Source organism: Triticum aestivum, chromosome 6D (assembly GCF_018294505.1).
Source record: "Triticum aestivum cultivar Chinese Spring chromosome 6D, IWGSC CS RefSeq v2.1, whole genome shotgun sequence".
NCBI lineage: Eukaryota > Viridiplantae > Streptophyta > Magnoliopsida > Poales > Poaceae > Triticum > Triticum aestivum.
Window position 1 is genome coordinate 188,358,469 of NC_057811.1, and position 14,009 is coordinate 188,372,477.

Here is a 14,009-nt window from a genome sequence, read left to right on the forward strand (position 1 = left end):
TGTCATAGTACGACCTCTAGAACTATATGTGATACTTTGGGGGTGGTTCAATAGATTGATTGAAAAGACAACTTTGAGGTGGTTTGCTACCTATGTGATTTCATGCTACTTTCTCCGATAGAAATAGAAACTTTGGAGTGAATTTTTACTGCACTTTAATGGATTATCATGTGGTTTAATTATGTTAATGATGTTGAGAGGTTGCACTAGTGAAAGTATGAACCCTAGTGTTTCCAAGCATTGAGACACCATTTTACCTTCTTTGGTTACTTGTTACTTTGTTATTTTTATTTGTTTATATGACAAAAACCTATTTCTACTATCCATACTACACTTATATCACCATCTCTTCGCTAAACTAGTGCACCTATACAATTGACTAATGTATTGGGTATGTTGCGGATATAAGAGATTTTTTATATTTGATTGCAGGGTTGTTTGAGAGAGAACTATCTTCATCGTACATCTCTCACGGATTGATAAACCTTTCATCATCCATTTGAGGGAAATTTGTTACCGTCCTACAAAACTCCACGCTTGGATGCCCAATAAAGTCTACAAGAAGAAAGTTGCGTAGTAGACATCACCACACACCGCTCCATACTTAAAATCTTTTGAACTCCAATTTTTTTTACTATAATTAATACGCACCATAAAAAGCCCCATACTCAAATTTGACCACCTTTCGAGTTGGTATGCTAATTTCGAGGCATTAACTGATTTTTCGACCAGTAAAAAAGGTTAAAGACTCTTCGGTAGGAAATCACGTGCAAATGAGCTTCAAAAGGGACGAAACTTGGCATGGTGTCTTCATTGGGCACTCGTAGGGGCATGGTAAAAATTTGAGAGTGTTACGGCAAACACTTGATGCACCTCTTGTACAAATCAGATACTCTCCCACAAAGTGTCAAGGTTTCAAACAGAAAACACCGCCTGCCACGCACAACTTTATTTTATATCTTTTAAACTTCAAACTTTTTCTAAGATTAATATACACCATCCAAAGACCCATGCTCAAATTTGGCCACTTTTCAAGTTGATCTGCTAATTTCAAGGCATTAACTGATTTTCCGACCACTAAAAAGGGCAAAATACTCTTTCACATTTTTTTCTATGATTAATACACACCATTCAAAACCCCATGCTCAAATTTGAGACTATTATGGGTTTAGCAAATTTATCTTTTCAAGAATTTTTAGACTTAAAATATGTGTGGCGGGTGGCTTACAACACCCGCCACTCCAATTTTTGGAAACTATGAAAAAGAATTACACAGTTTACCCAAATAATACTATGGCGGACACATTTTTCGGCCCGTTGCCCGCCACTGTTGTATTTAGCCCGCCAACAAATTTGGAAGAATTTAAGAGTGGCATGTTGTAATTTCTGCACGCCACTGCTATGTACTTCGGACTTTTACTTCTACCCACCAATAATATATTTCCTAAAAAGCAGTGGCGGGTATCTGACCTTGTCCGCCACTAATTTGAGACCTTCTATAAGTCTTTCCCAGTGTCAGGTTAACCGGAGCCGCCCCAAATCTAATTTGTTCCATTTTTTTAGGAACGATCCATTTTATTTTCTATCAGCCATATTCTCATTGTACCTTCTGTTTTGCTTGATAATTTTTAGAAAGATGCACTTTGATATCTTTTCTTAGAAAAAATGGTTCTTGTTTTCGTGGGATTCCATTTCCCCGCCTCATCCTTCCCCTTCCCTTCCCCTGATCACCGGTTGATGATTCCTTCTTTAATCTTGTAGTAATACATTCCTCTGCTCCTCCCTACTCGACGACCACCACACACACCTCCCTCCTCTCACTTTCTCCGCTCCTGTCTGCCTTGCTTGCTTCCCTCCTCCTCTACCCACCTCACAAACTCACCCCCCCCCCCCCCCCCCCCTCCCTCCCTCTCTCTCCCACGAAGGCTACAGGTCCGTATGCTGCCGCAGATTCCCCACTTTTCGCGAGCAACGTCCGTAAGTTCCATGGCCGTTCTCCTCCTTTCTTCTAAGTTCTGGTAGTTGGGACTTGGGAGTGCCGAGTTCATAGTAGTCGTGATTGCAGAATGATCTATCATTATCCCAAGTCAGGTACCTGGCAACTACTGTATTTTTCTTTGAAGAACAGCTCAGTTTTTTTTTGCTGTGCTTACTCGATACTTGTGCTTATAATGCGATTGTGTAATTATTTCGTACACAAGGGAACTCTGCTATCAGGATTTTCTTTTCTTTTCCTCTTCTTTTTCCACTGTAGAATTTCTTTAGGACCATATGAGATTCTTTTCTTTGGCAATAAATAGCACGTCTGGCTGCTGCTGCTTCTTCGAAGAAAAGAGAAAGATTCTTTGAACGTTGTGGTGGGGGGAGTGAAAGGCCCTCTCTTGCGTACTTGAACTGCAGTAACATTTAGCTGTTAATGACATTTTTTGTCTGAATCAATTTACCTTTTGAATTGATCAAGATTTTCCCAACATTTTGTGCTATAATGATTGAAGTTTTTTAAGAACATTAAATGAACTTGATATGTATATTGCACTTCTTTAACGGCACCCACAAATCTTTAGTCATTATATTGCTCCACACTAGGATTGCTTCCAGTTTTTTCAGTTTTTTTGCGGGTGAGTTTTTTCTCTAAGTCGAAATTACATAGAGGCTTAGTAAAGTATATGCCTTTCATAGATAAATGCACTTGACTGTTTTGTTTGTAAGACAACAGTTACAAGAAATCGCAATGAAAAATGAAAAAGCTTAACAAAAAAATTCATTATTTTTTATAATATTCTCAAATAAATAGGACTGGTTGGACATTTTTCCATGATCCATTCTAAAAATAGACCGGGTTCCACTATCAGGAGATAAGGGAGCAGCAAAACAGCATCCCAGTCGCGCAAACCAAAAATAGAAGAGTTCCACGAACGCGCAGGGAATGATGTAATTTACTCTTTCCAATTACCATTGCCAAAATTTTCATTTTTGAATAACATGTACACATTAGTAGTCCTCCTCCTATGTGTTAGCTTCTTCTGCTTGGAGTTGACGACTTCAGATGATTCACATTATTAGTAGAGCTACATATCTTAAGTTTTCTGTAAATAGTTTTCTTGGTGAGTGTCTGATTGGTCAAATCTTAGGGTAATGCATGTTTTGCTCTCAATGTTTCTGTGTTTTCCAAGATTCAATTGTTATATGGTATGTTATTTAGATTTTGAGCTATTTCTTTATCAATCATTTTATTTATTGTCCAATAAGAGAGTTGTTTTGCAGTGTTTCCATTTGATTGAAATGCCAATTAAATTCAGTTCTTCCATCATGTTATTTTAGAAGAGGGTGCCTATCTTTTAAATTCTATGATCTACCAGTTGCATGCTTACACTCCTACACACAAAAGCCGAGTTCCTGTTACTGAGGGACTAAACACTACAGTGCCAAGGATTGGCTTCTTCTTTTATTCTTTTCTCATCATTATGTTATTATTGCACTTAAGTTAGTATTCTTCCAAATCTGTGCTTCCATAAGAATTCATGGGTAGATTTTCATTGTTATGAAATAATATCTCCAAATAGTTCGCTTGTAACTTATAATGGGGTTATGACTTCTGAGGGCGGCCTCTGGTGGTTTGCTTTATATATAAAGCGGGGCGAAAGCCTTTTTCGGTATTGGGGTTATGCCTGAATTGTTTAGTATTCTTTTTTCAAAATTTCAGGTGAGCGTATGAACTTTTCTGATATGTAAGGAAATAAGTATCATCTACAGAGTGTGGCGCTCTGAGTTCTTGGATTCAGTATATGTTGACAGCTTCTTGAAATTGGTCTTGTCGGTCCATCATTTATTGCTGGATCGGAGAATTCTGAGTGTTCATGTTCTTTCTGCCTCTTGGCCCTTACCAAGCTGGTTTTACATCTGATGGGCTGCTCACCTTCGAAGTGTTGTTTTTGTTCACATTTTAAGGGATGTTTGCGTTCCCACGGGTGTTTTAATCAAACACCTGACTCCCGAAGAGAGTCAAGGGGAAAATCAAGTTGGGGAAGGGCAAAGATAGATTCTAGTGCTTCAGATGGCTCTTCTGATGATCTAGAGGGAGATGATGGATTCGGCCAAATGAACATTACAAGGGAATCAAATGTTGGTATTAATCGTCTCTCAAGGGTCTCTTCACAGTTTCTTCCTCCAGAAGGTTCGCGCAAAGTTCGAGTCCCGTTGGGAAACTATGACCTGAGATACTCCTATTTGTCTCAGAGAGGTTACTACCCAGAGTCATTGGACAAACCAAACCAAGATAGCTTCTGCATACACACTCCATTTGGAACAAGCCCTGATGACCACTTCTTTGGTGTATTTGATGGTCATGGGGAATATGGAGCTCAGTGCTCGCAGTTCGTGAAACGAAGATTGTGTGAAAACTTGCTCCGGGATAGCCGGTTTCGTACTGATGCTGTTCAGGCTCTTCATTCTGCTTTCTTGGCAACAAATTCTCAGCTCCATGCGGACAGCTTGGATGATTCCATGAGTGGTACTACCGCGATCACTATACTGGTGAGGGGCAAAACATTGTACATTGCAAATACAGGCGATTCACGTGCTCTTATTGCTGAGAAAAGAGGAGAGTATATTATTGCTGTTGACCTGTCCATAGATCAAACTCCTTACCGGACCGATGAGGTCGAAAGGGTCAAGGAGTGTGGTGCCAGGGTTCTGACATTGGATCAAATAGAAGGACTAAAGAATCCAGATGTTCAGTGTTGGGGCAACGAGGAAAGTGACGATGGCGATCCTCCAAGGTTGTGGGTGGAAAATGGCATGTATCCGGGAACTGCTTTTACTCGTAGTATTGGAGATTCTGTTGCTGAATCAATTGGCGTCGTTGCAAATCCTGAAATTTTTATCCTGGAGCTCAGTGCCAGCCATCCATTCTTCGTTATTGCTAGTGACGGAGTTTTCGAGTTTCTTTCTAGCCAAACAGTCGTAGACATGGTAAAGCCCATCTACTGCTGCTAATCCGTGGTTGTCTGTGTGATTCTTAATTTAGTTTCTGAATATCCTGGGAGCACCAAGTTTTTCGCTGGAATAGTAGAGACATACTCCCTCTGTAACTTAATATAAGATGTTTTTTTAACACTGTCATGGACTCTAAAAATGTCTTACAAAAAGTTGCAGAGGGAGTATATATTAGAGATCAAGCCCTTCTTCACCTATTGCATTGCATACATGTTGTGAATACTCTCATGTATAGTGTGACAGTATATTCAACTCTATCATGATGGATTTGCAGATTGCTAAATACAAGGATCCTCGTGATGCATGTGCTGCGATTGTTGCTGAGTCCTATCGTCTCTGGCTGCAGTATGAAACTCGTACGGATGACATCACAATCATACTTGTACATATTAACGGGTTAACTGATGTATGGATTTATCATTATAGTTTCCTGTGTAGCTTCCATAGCAGTTATTTTATTTGATCACGTGGATAAACCTCGTCTTTCAACAGAGTGGTTCCACCCATACCGTATTGAAGGTGTCTTTACAACCATCACAGCAAGTAGTAGAGCTGGTGGGCTCTGAATCACCATCCATCACAAGTTTGAACCCCAATAACCAGCGTTCCAGGCATGATCTATCACGTGCACGGTTGAGAGCTATTGAAAGTTCTCTGGAAAATGGTCAACTATGGACTCCTCCATCTCCATCACATCGCAAGACATGGGAAGAGCAAGTAAGGTCTACCCACTTTTCCATTGTGCAAAATTTAGTTCAGGACTTCTTATTATCTCCTACTGCTGACAAATCCTATAAACAAAATGATACAAAGGCACATATTGAGAGGATACTACATGATCATTTCCTCTTCAGAAAGCTCACTGATTCACAACACAATGTTTTACTTGATTGCATGCAACGGGTTGAGGCAACACCCGGGGATATAGTGGTGCAGCAGGTTATTATCCCCCACTTTTCATTACGTCTTTTAATGACATTTTGAGGCTGCTTAGAAGTATACAATAAGAAGATTGTATAATGCAGGGTGGTGAAGGCGACTGCTTTTATGTTGTTGGGAATGGTGAGTTTGAAGTTCTGGCCATGCAGGTAATGGTTTTGAAGCTTATATATTATGTTGGCTTCTGACGGTTTGCTTAAAGCGGGGCGAAAGCCTTTTTTGGTATATTATGTTAAAAATGCAAATCAAATAGAGAATATAATCAAGAATAGAGAGAAACCCAAAATCAGGAGGAAAAAAATAACTGCACACAAACGTGCTGATCAGATATCAGGAGAGCCTTGGCTCAGTGGTTGGGCATGCGGTTGTGCGGCCTAACGACCCGAGTTCAATTCCTAGAATTGACAGGTGATGCATAGGGGTTTTCCACAATTTATTGAGGATCAAGCTTGGTCCGTGGTGGAACCAGCGGCGGAGACAGGCCCCAGGCAGCCCGGGCGGCTGCCTGGGGCGTGATGCTGATTCCCTTCGATTCTTGGCGCCGCCACTGGGTGGAACCACCCATCAAGAATTATCTTGACACTTGTTAAGGAATAGAAAAGGATTGGTCGAATTGTTTTTTATTGCTTGAGCCTTATGGGCATGTATATATATACTAGCAAACATGCCCGTGCGTTGCAACGGGAGAGAGAGAAAAAATACACGCTAGCCAAATAAGTATGACTCAATACCCTGACATATGAGCATCATCTATTTTAACACAGTGACTCGTCACGTTGCCACTTATCTTTCTTCCCACCCTCGTTGATAATGGACCGATGTCCACGTGATCGCAATGTATCCGACATGGTAAATCCCAAGGCAATGAGCTTGCCACTGCCGGACACACTTTAAAAACTTTAAAAACAAATCTCATTAACCACAAACTCGCATTTTTTGAGCTTTTTTTAATATTTTCTAAAAGTTCATCGACATATTTTTTCAGATTCAAGAATTTGTTTTGAATACACGATTATTTTTTCAAAATCATGATCATGGTTTTGTTTCCCAACATTTTTTTCCAAATTGTATTTTTTAATAATTTGTGAACAGTTTTGTAAATCACTAATATTTTTTGAAACTGCGAAAATTTTATGATTTCCCACACATTTTTGAATTCACAACACTTTATAATTTCCCCGAAATGTTTTTCAAAATTCATAACGTTTTGAAATTTAGAAATCTCGAATTAATTTAAAGAAGGAAAAACAAAAAAAGAAGTTAGAAAAGAAAAGAAAAGACAAAAGACGAAATGAAAAAAACGACGCCCCGGGGCGGCCCATGAACGTGCACGGGGGAGGAGGTGCGTGACAAAAAGGAGATGGAAAATCAGCAGATCCTGGGGATCGAACCCTGGCCTACACAGTGGAAGCGACAGGCTCCAACCACTGCACTGCTCGCATGTTTGTGAAATATATGGGGTATCTTCCCTGTAAAAGAACTTAGCACATCGGAGACTTTCGAAGAAACGAATCGTTTTTTTTTACTTACGAGTGGCATTGGTGGGTAATTTTTGTCAACTTATAGGGTAAATTATATGACGTACGACCAGAAACAATAGCCCCTTTATTATTAGGGGTAGATAGGAGTACAATGACCAACTTGGAGTACAAGACAAGCTAGGGTAAGATCCTACGCTATCCTATCTTTCCTAATAATCATAATACTCAACATCCCCCGCAGTCACAACGGTAGCGACGCAGACGGTGAGACTGGAGAGGAATCCGAAGGTAAGCCGACGAACATCCCCCCATAGTCGCAACAGTCAATGCATCGCGGAAGTTGTGGCTGGAGTGGAAACCGATGAGGTTGCTCAAGCAAGGCAGTAGCCCTTTGTGCCGATGTCGAGGTAGCCAAGAGCGTAGGGTGGTGTAGCCGTGGTCGAGGTAGCCGTGCGAGCGACGCCGTGGTCGATGTCGAGTCGGGGTGGCAGGTATCGAGGTAGTCGCTGTGGACCAGGAAGAAGAGCGGCAGCGGCGGCCTGAGGAGGCGGCGGCGGCTAGGTTAGGAGCGCGGCGGCGGTGTTCGAAGTCGGCGAGGAAGAACCCGACAGCATGACGAAGACCATCGCGGACGGTGGCATTTTCGCGCCTAGGAAGGTGGTGCGGTGCATACCACACAGAATTCGACGCGCGTGGACGGCGAAGTGGACCGCATGCTGTCGGCGTGGCACCGGCGATCTATGGGACAGTGTTGCCCCTTTCTGGTTCGGCAAGGGGGGTGCACACGGTGCAAAGAGCAAGAACGACGAGGGACGTGGTGGTTTTTACCCAGGTTCGGGCCGCTGAGAAGCGTAAAACCCTACCCTGCCTTGGTGTATTGAATGGGTGTGTGCACAAGTACACGGAGCGCTCTCCCCCGGCAAGTCGCGAGGAGAGGGCAGTTGCACGAGTACGTATGCGTGAGGTTGCAATGGGTTCGAACCCTTGTAAAGATTGCCCTGGCCCTCCTTTTATAGCTCAAGGGGTTACCACCATGGCAAAAGGGTCAGTACATGGTGATTAGTTAGAAACAGAACTATCATACCTAACTCTGCTAGTTAGGACAAAAATGCATTAAATGCATCGTAGGTGTCGCAAGGAGGAGGAGCCCCGGCAAGATTGCCGCACCGCTTGCTCATCTGCCTCCTGTTAGGCTGACACGCCATTAGGACGGGTGTCAATAAAGGTAACTCTCCTTCTAGCTGGCTTCCACGTGCCCGACAAGCTTCACCTAACCGCCTGCGGGCTCGACACCTCACCGATGGGTGACTACCTGCTCGGTGAGGTGGAGCGCTGGTGGCTGATGAAGGCCTACCGGGTTCAGCGCCTGCCGGGCTTTTGTCTTGCCGGGCCTGCCTTGTCGACAAGGGTCAGCTTCATCTTTGTGGTTTGTCTTGGTCTTCTTGATGCGCTCCTTGATCTCACGAAGAGCTGCTTCTTTCAGCTTGGGAAATCTTTGTTTGAAAATTTACTCTTGCCTAGGAAGTTGTTACTTGTCTGTGCATAAGTCAGGGTATTATACCCCTTGTTTAATACACCGACAGGAGCCCCCGGGTCTCGGCCGCACGTGTTGCCGGGCATCGTTGGGTGAGACCCAAACAATGCACAGACGACGCCGACGTTGCTGTATTGATGCCATCGTCTTGAGATTTTCTTTGCTTCTTCATTAATCTGAACTTGGGTTAGCCCCCGGCTTTCCTCCGGTTTTCCTATCACCAGTCAGTGTTTCAGTGTCTGCACCAAAAACCAAGGGCGCGTACGAACGTGGGTCGCCACGAGACTTAGCTCGGGTAGCCGACGATCACACATGGTTTGGGGTAACTGCCATCTTTTGTCATCACTCCCTCCCTTTAATGCGCCCCCTCCCCCACGACGCGGATTGGAAGCGAGACGTGGGATTGGCGCAGAAGGGCGGTCGTGGAAATAGCGCTTCAATTGATGGAGCCAGAACGCCGGATTGGCGAGGCGGGGTGGCCGGTGGAGTAATGCGCCTGCCAGGGGCGCAGGACCTGGGATTGGCGAAGCAGGGCGGTTGCCCCTAGGGTAGTGGAGAACCAGCCCCCATGCCCTCCCCTATAAAAGGAGGAGGGGGCGTGGAAGGCGATGCTCATCCACTTCCTTCTCCTCCATTTCTCCTTGTATCTTCTCTCTCCATGGCGAGAGAAAGAGGTCGTGCTCGTTCTTCCTCCGTGGCGGCGAGAGCTTCCCCTCGGAGCCATGCTTCTGCTTCGGCGGCGGCCGTGGAGGTTGGTTCCAGTGCGTGGGGCGGGGCCGCAGGGCGAGATCGTGGTCGGCGTGGTGGTCGTGGTCGAGGAGCCCGGACCGGGCGCTAGCGGTTCCACCTCCCGCGGCCTCGCCCCCGACGGAAGGCCACATGGGGGACACCGCGTTTGAATTCATCGTCGAGCTGCGTGACCCGCCAAGGAGCAGGCTGTGGCTCTCTCGCCCCTTTGCCAGGGTGATGGAGATGGACCGGCCGCTCGGGTTGTGGTTGCGCGTGAACGGCTGCATTAATGGCGCTGTTTGGGTGAACGTGGAGCTCCCCACCAACGGCGTCATGTACCTCACCCGAGGGTGGAAATCCTTCGCTCGCGCCCGCTACTTGGCGGAAGGGCACTTCCTCCACTTCAAGCTGGTGGAGGCCGACGCGCTCTCCGTGAAGATCTTCGGGCCTTCAGGCGCTCGTCTAGGGTGCTGTGCGGAATGCTCGAGCGACGGCGAAAGCTCCTCCTCGAGCGACAGTGACGAGGAGGACGCAAACGGTGAAGACGGCGACGGCGAGTCTCCGGCCGTCATGTCCGAAGACGATGACTCGGACTCTAGCTGAATGCCGGCAACACCTTCATCACCAGCTGGGCGCCGACAGCACCGTCATTTGCACCTGGACTCCGGCTTCGTCTTCCGTGTCGGGGCTCCCGTCGAGCTGCGTCCCTCTGGTCCTGGCGGGGTGACCGCTCCTTTTGCGCTCCTTGCACTCGATCTTTCTTTGCTGTACTTATAGCATGAAATAAAATGAACCGCCAATCCAACGTTCCATCTTCGTTCCTCCCCGGGAAACATGTACGTGGGGAATCCTTCTGCATTTGAAGAAAACAGAAAGGATAAGCATAGTAATGTGGATACCTTGGCGGTATGTTAGTCACTTCATACAAGCAAAAGTGCTATCACATAATATTATGCATCAGTACATAAGTAAACATGCATGAAAGCTCGTGGAGCACCTAGCATTATTTAGGTACGCACAGGATCTGCGCCTGGCTTTGTACAAAGGGTTACAAGTCCCTGGGACTATGCTCGTACAAAAGGGGTTGCCGAGACAAGGCTCGGCAATGGCGCCTTACGGGTAGAACTTGCGAAGATGCTCGATATTCCACGAGTTTTGCACACGAATGCCATCCTCGGTCTCCAGACGAACTGCGTCAGGTCTGGTGACCCGCACTACCCGGTAAGGGCCCTCCCACTTTGGCGTCAACTTGTTTGTTCCCTTAGCAGATTGAACGCGCCGAAGGACAAGGTTGCCTTCCTCAAGGCTTCGGCATGAACCTTGCGGCTATGATAGCGGCGCAAGGCTTGCTGTTAGCGTGCAGCTCGCACAGCCGCCCGAAGACGATCTTCCTCAAGGAGCACGTCATCGTCATGCCGGAGCTGCTGTTGCGCTACTTCATCGTAGGCAAGTACTCGAGGTGACCCGTGTATGAATTCCGTGGGTAACACCGCCTCTACACCATAGACTAGGGAGAAGGGCGTTTGGCCAGTAGCTCGATTTGGTGTCGTTCTGAGTGACTAAAGAACCACCGGCAATTCATCAATACATCGCCTCCCGCATTTGTGCAACTTGTCAAAGGTTCTTGTTTTGAGCCCGGGCAGCACTTCAGCATTCGTACTTTCTGCTTGCCCATTGCTCCTGGGTGAGCAACGGAGGCGAAGCAAACCTTGCTTCCAAGGCTATGGATGTATTGCATGAAGGCGCGGCTCGTAAACTGAGTGCCGTTGTCAATGATGACTCGGTTTGGGACCCCAAACCGGCAAACTAATCCTTTGAAGAACTTGACGGCTGACTGGGCAGTCACCTTTCTCACCGGCTCTACCTCAGGCCACTTTGTGAACTTGTTGATAGCGACGTACAAGAACTCAAAGCCCCCGGTAGCACTGGGGAAGGGGCCCAAGATATCGAGCCCCTAGACCAAGAAGGGTCAGGAGAAAGGGATTGTCTGGAGGGCTTGTGCAGGCTGATGTACATTATTCGAATGGAATTGGCATGCTTCACATCTTGTTACTAGCTCAGTTGCATCTTGGAGGGCGTTGGGCCAATAAAAATCTTGCCGGAAAGCCTTCCTGACAAGTGCTCTTGCTCCTATATGGGAACCACACACGCATCTGAGCTCGCGCCATTGCTTCTGTTGCTCTAGAAGGCATTTTGGAGTGTGAAGAACGTGACATCGCTCGACTCCTGGCAGAGCCAACAGGAGCGCCGTTACGATCTTGCCGCCGAACTGCGGGAGTGGCAATAGGTTGGCGTGGCGGGAGGTGTGCGTGAAGATCTTGGACCTGATTGACAGACGTTTTGCCGTGCGGGCACTGCTATGGAGGCACAACAACGTCGCTTGGTGTCATGTCGCGCCCATCTTGTGATGGACGCGGCGTGTGCCTCGATGTCGTTCCCCTGGTCATCGCTGCTGGAGTCGTCACAACGGGAGGGTCGCGGCTCGCGCCTGACCGGACAGGGTCACTCCGATGGATTCGTTCGCCGGTGCGCTGAGGAGGCAGGGCCCGCACGCCCGCGCCACCCGGGCCGTTGTTGCTATCTCTGCTGGAGGGTCGAGGTAGATGTCCGCCTCCGGAGTCTCCCCGCCCGTCTCCACCGTAGTGGGCACGACGACCGCACCTCCTGTGCCGGCCGCGCCCACCGTGGCGTCCGCACCGTCCGCGAAGACAGCGCCGCCTGCGCCGTCCAAAGATGCGTGCGGTGGGAGTTTGGACGTGGAAGGTTTTGTAGTCATGGAGCCCTTCTTGGGCGCCATGAAAAGTGAAGAAGATGCTAAACTTGATGAAGTCGACGCGTCGTCCGTTGGCTTGATTCACGCCAGTGATTCCCCCTACCTGGCGCACCAAAGATGTCGGCGTGGAGCCAGCGATCTATGGGACAGTGCTGTCCCTTTCTGGTTCGGCAAGGGGGGTGCACACGGCGCAAAGAGCAAGAACGACGAGGGACGCGGCGGTTTTTACCCAGGTTTGGGCCGCTGAGAAGCGTAAAACCCTACTCCTGCCTTGGTGTATTGAATGGGTGTATGCGCAAGTACAGAGAGCACTCTCCCCCGACAAGTCGCGAGGAGAGGGCAGCTGCACGAGTACGTATGCGTGAGGTTGCAATTGGTTCGAACCCTTGTAAAAGTTGCCCTGGCCCTCCTTTTATAGCTCAAGGGGTTACCACAGTGGCAAAAGGGTCATTACAGGGTGATTAGATAGAAACAAAACTATCATACCTAACTCTGCTAGTTAGGACAAAAATGCATTAAATGCATCGCTAGGTGTCGCAAGGAGGAGGAGCCCCGGCAAGGTTGCCGCATCGCTTGCTCATCTGCCTCCTATTAGGCTAACACGCCATTAGGATGGGTGTCAATAAAGGTAACTCTTCCAGCGGGCTTCCACGTGCCCGACAAGCTTCACCTAACCGCCTGCGGGCTCGACACCTCACCGATGGGTGACTACCTGCTATGTGAGGTGGAGCGCTGCTGGCTGGTGAAGGCCTGCCGGGTTCAGCGCCTGCCAGGCTTTTCTCTTGCCGGGCCTGCCTTGTCGGCAAGGGTCAGCTTCATCTTTGTGGTTTGTCTTGGTCTTCTTGATGCGCTCCTTGATCCACGAAGAGTTGCTTCTTTCAGCTTGGGAAATCTTTGTTTGAAAATTTACTCTTGCCGGTTTAATACACCGACACATGCCGCGCCTCTACGGCCCGAAGGGCCGACGCAGCGGTAGTGCGTGGGTCGGGGAGACGGCGGGGAAGACCTCAGAGCGGCGGCAGGGACCACGTGCCATGCTCGATATGGCCCGATGGGGCGACGCAGCGGCAGCGCGAGGGTCGGTGCAGCCAGGAGGACGGCCTTGAGCGGACGACCTCGGGGCGGCGGTGGACAGCGAGCCGCGGCACTACGGCCTAAGGGGCAACACAACGGCAACACGCGGGTCGGTGCAGCCACGGGGAGAACCATGGGGCGGCGGCAGGGACCACGTGACATGCTCGCTACGGCCCGATGGGGTGAGGCAGCAGCAGTGCGAGGGTCGATGCAACCACGGGGACGCCTTGGAGTGGACGGCCTGGGGGTGGCAGTGGACCGCAGGCCGCGTCACTACGGCTCGAAGGAGTGACGCAGCGGCAGCGCGCGAGTCGGTGCAGCCGCCGGGAGAACCATGGGGCGGCGACGTTGCGATTTGAAGGGACGACGCAGCGGAAGCCTGTTGCTCGATCGGCGGGGAAACACATATATTGTATACTGTATGACGATTGTCACTAGATCTTGCGTGCGAAGCAGCGCGCAGACGGCTGATTAGACCGAAGGC

The 14,009-nt window shown here is 48.0% G+C and overlaps 1 protein-coding gene across 10 annotated transcripts in view; it reads left to right on the forward strand.

The window, feature by feature from the left end:
- The first annotated feature begins 1,868 nt into the window (after positions 1 to 1,868).
- Positions 1,869 to 14,009, forward strand: part of LOC123144421 (protein phosphatase 2C and cyclic nucleotide-binding/kinase domain-containing protein) — a 40,506-nt gene continuing 28,365 nt past the window's right edge. For 6 of the 10 annotated variants that reach the window (XR_006471434.1, XR_006471435.1, XR_006471436.1 and 3 more), the window contains exons 1-5: positions 1,869 to 1,977; positions 3,704 to 4,971; positions 5,270 to 5,401; positions 5,488 to 5,934; positions 6,021 to 6,083. Coding sequence is in view for 6 of the 10 variants with exons in the window: in XM_044563553.1 (XP_044419488.1) it covers positions 3,904 to 4,971; positions 5,270 to 5,401; positions 5,488 to 5,934; positions 6,021 to 6,083 (1,710 nt within the window). In the remaining 4 variants the exon portion in view is untranslated. Of the gene's footprint in view, positions 2,092 to 3,703; positions 4,972 to 5,269; positions 5,402 to 5,487; positions 5,935 to 6,020; positions 6,084 to 14,009 lie in introns of those variants that run through there. The other 4 variants (XR_006471437.1, XM_044563555.1, XM_044563554.1 and 1 more) reach the window with 3 other exon arrangements.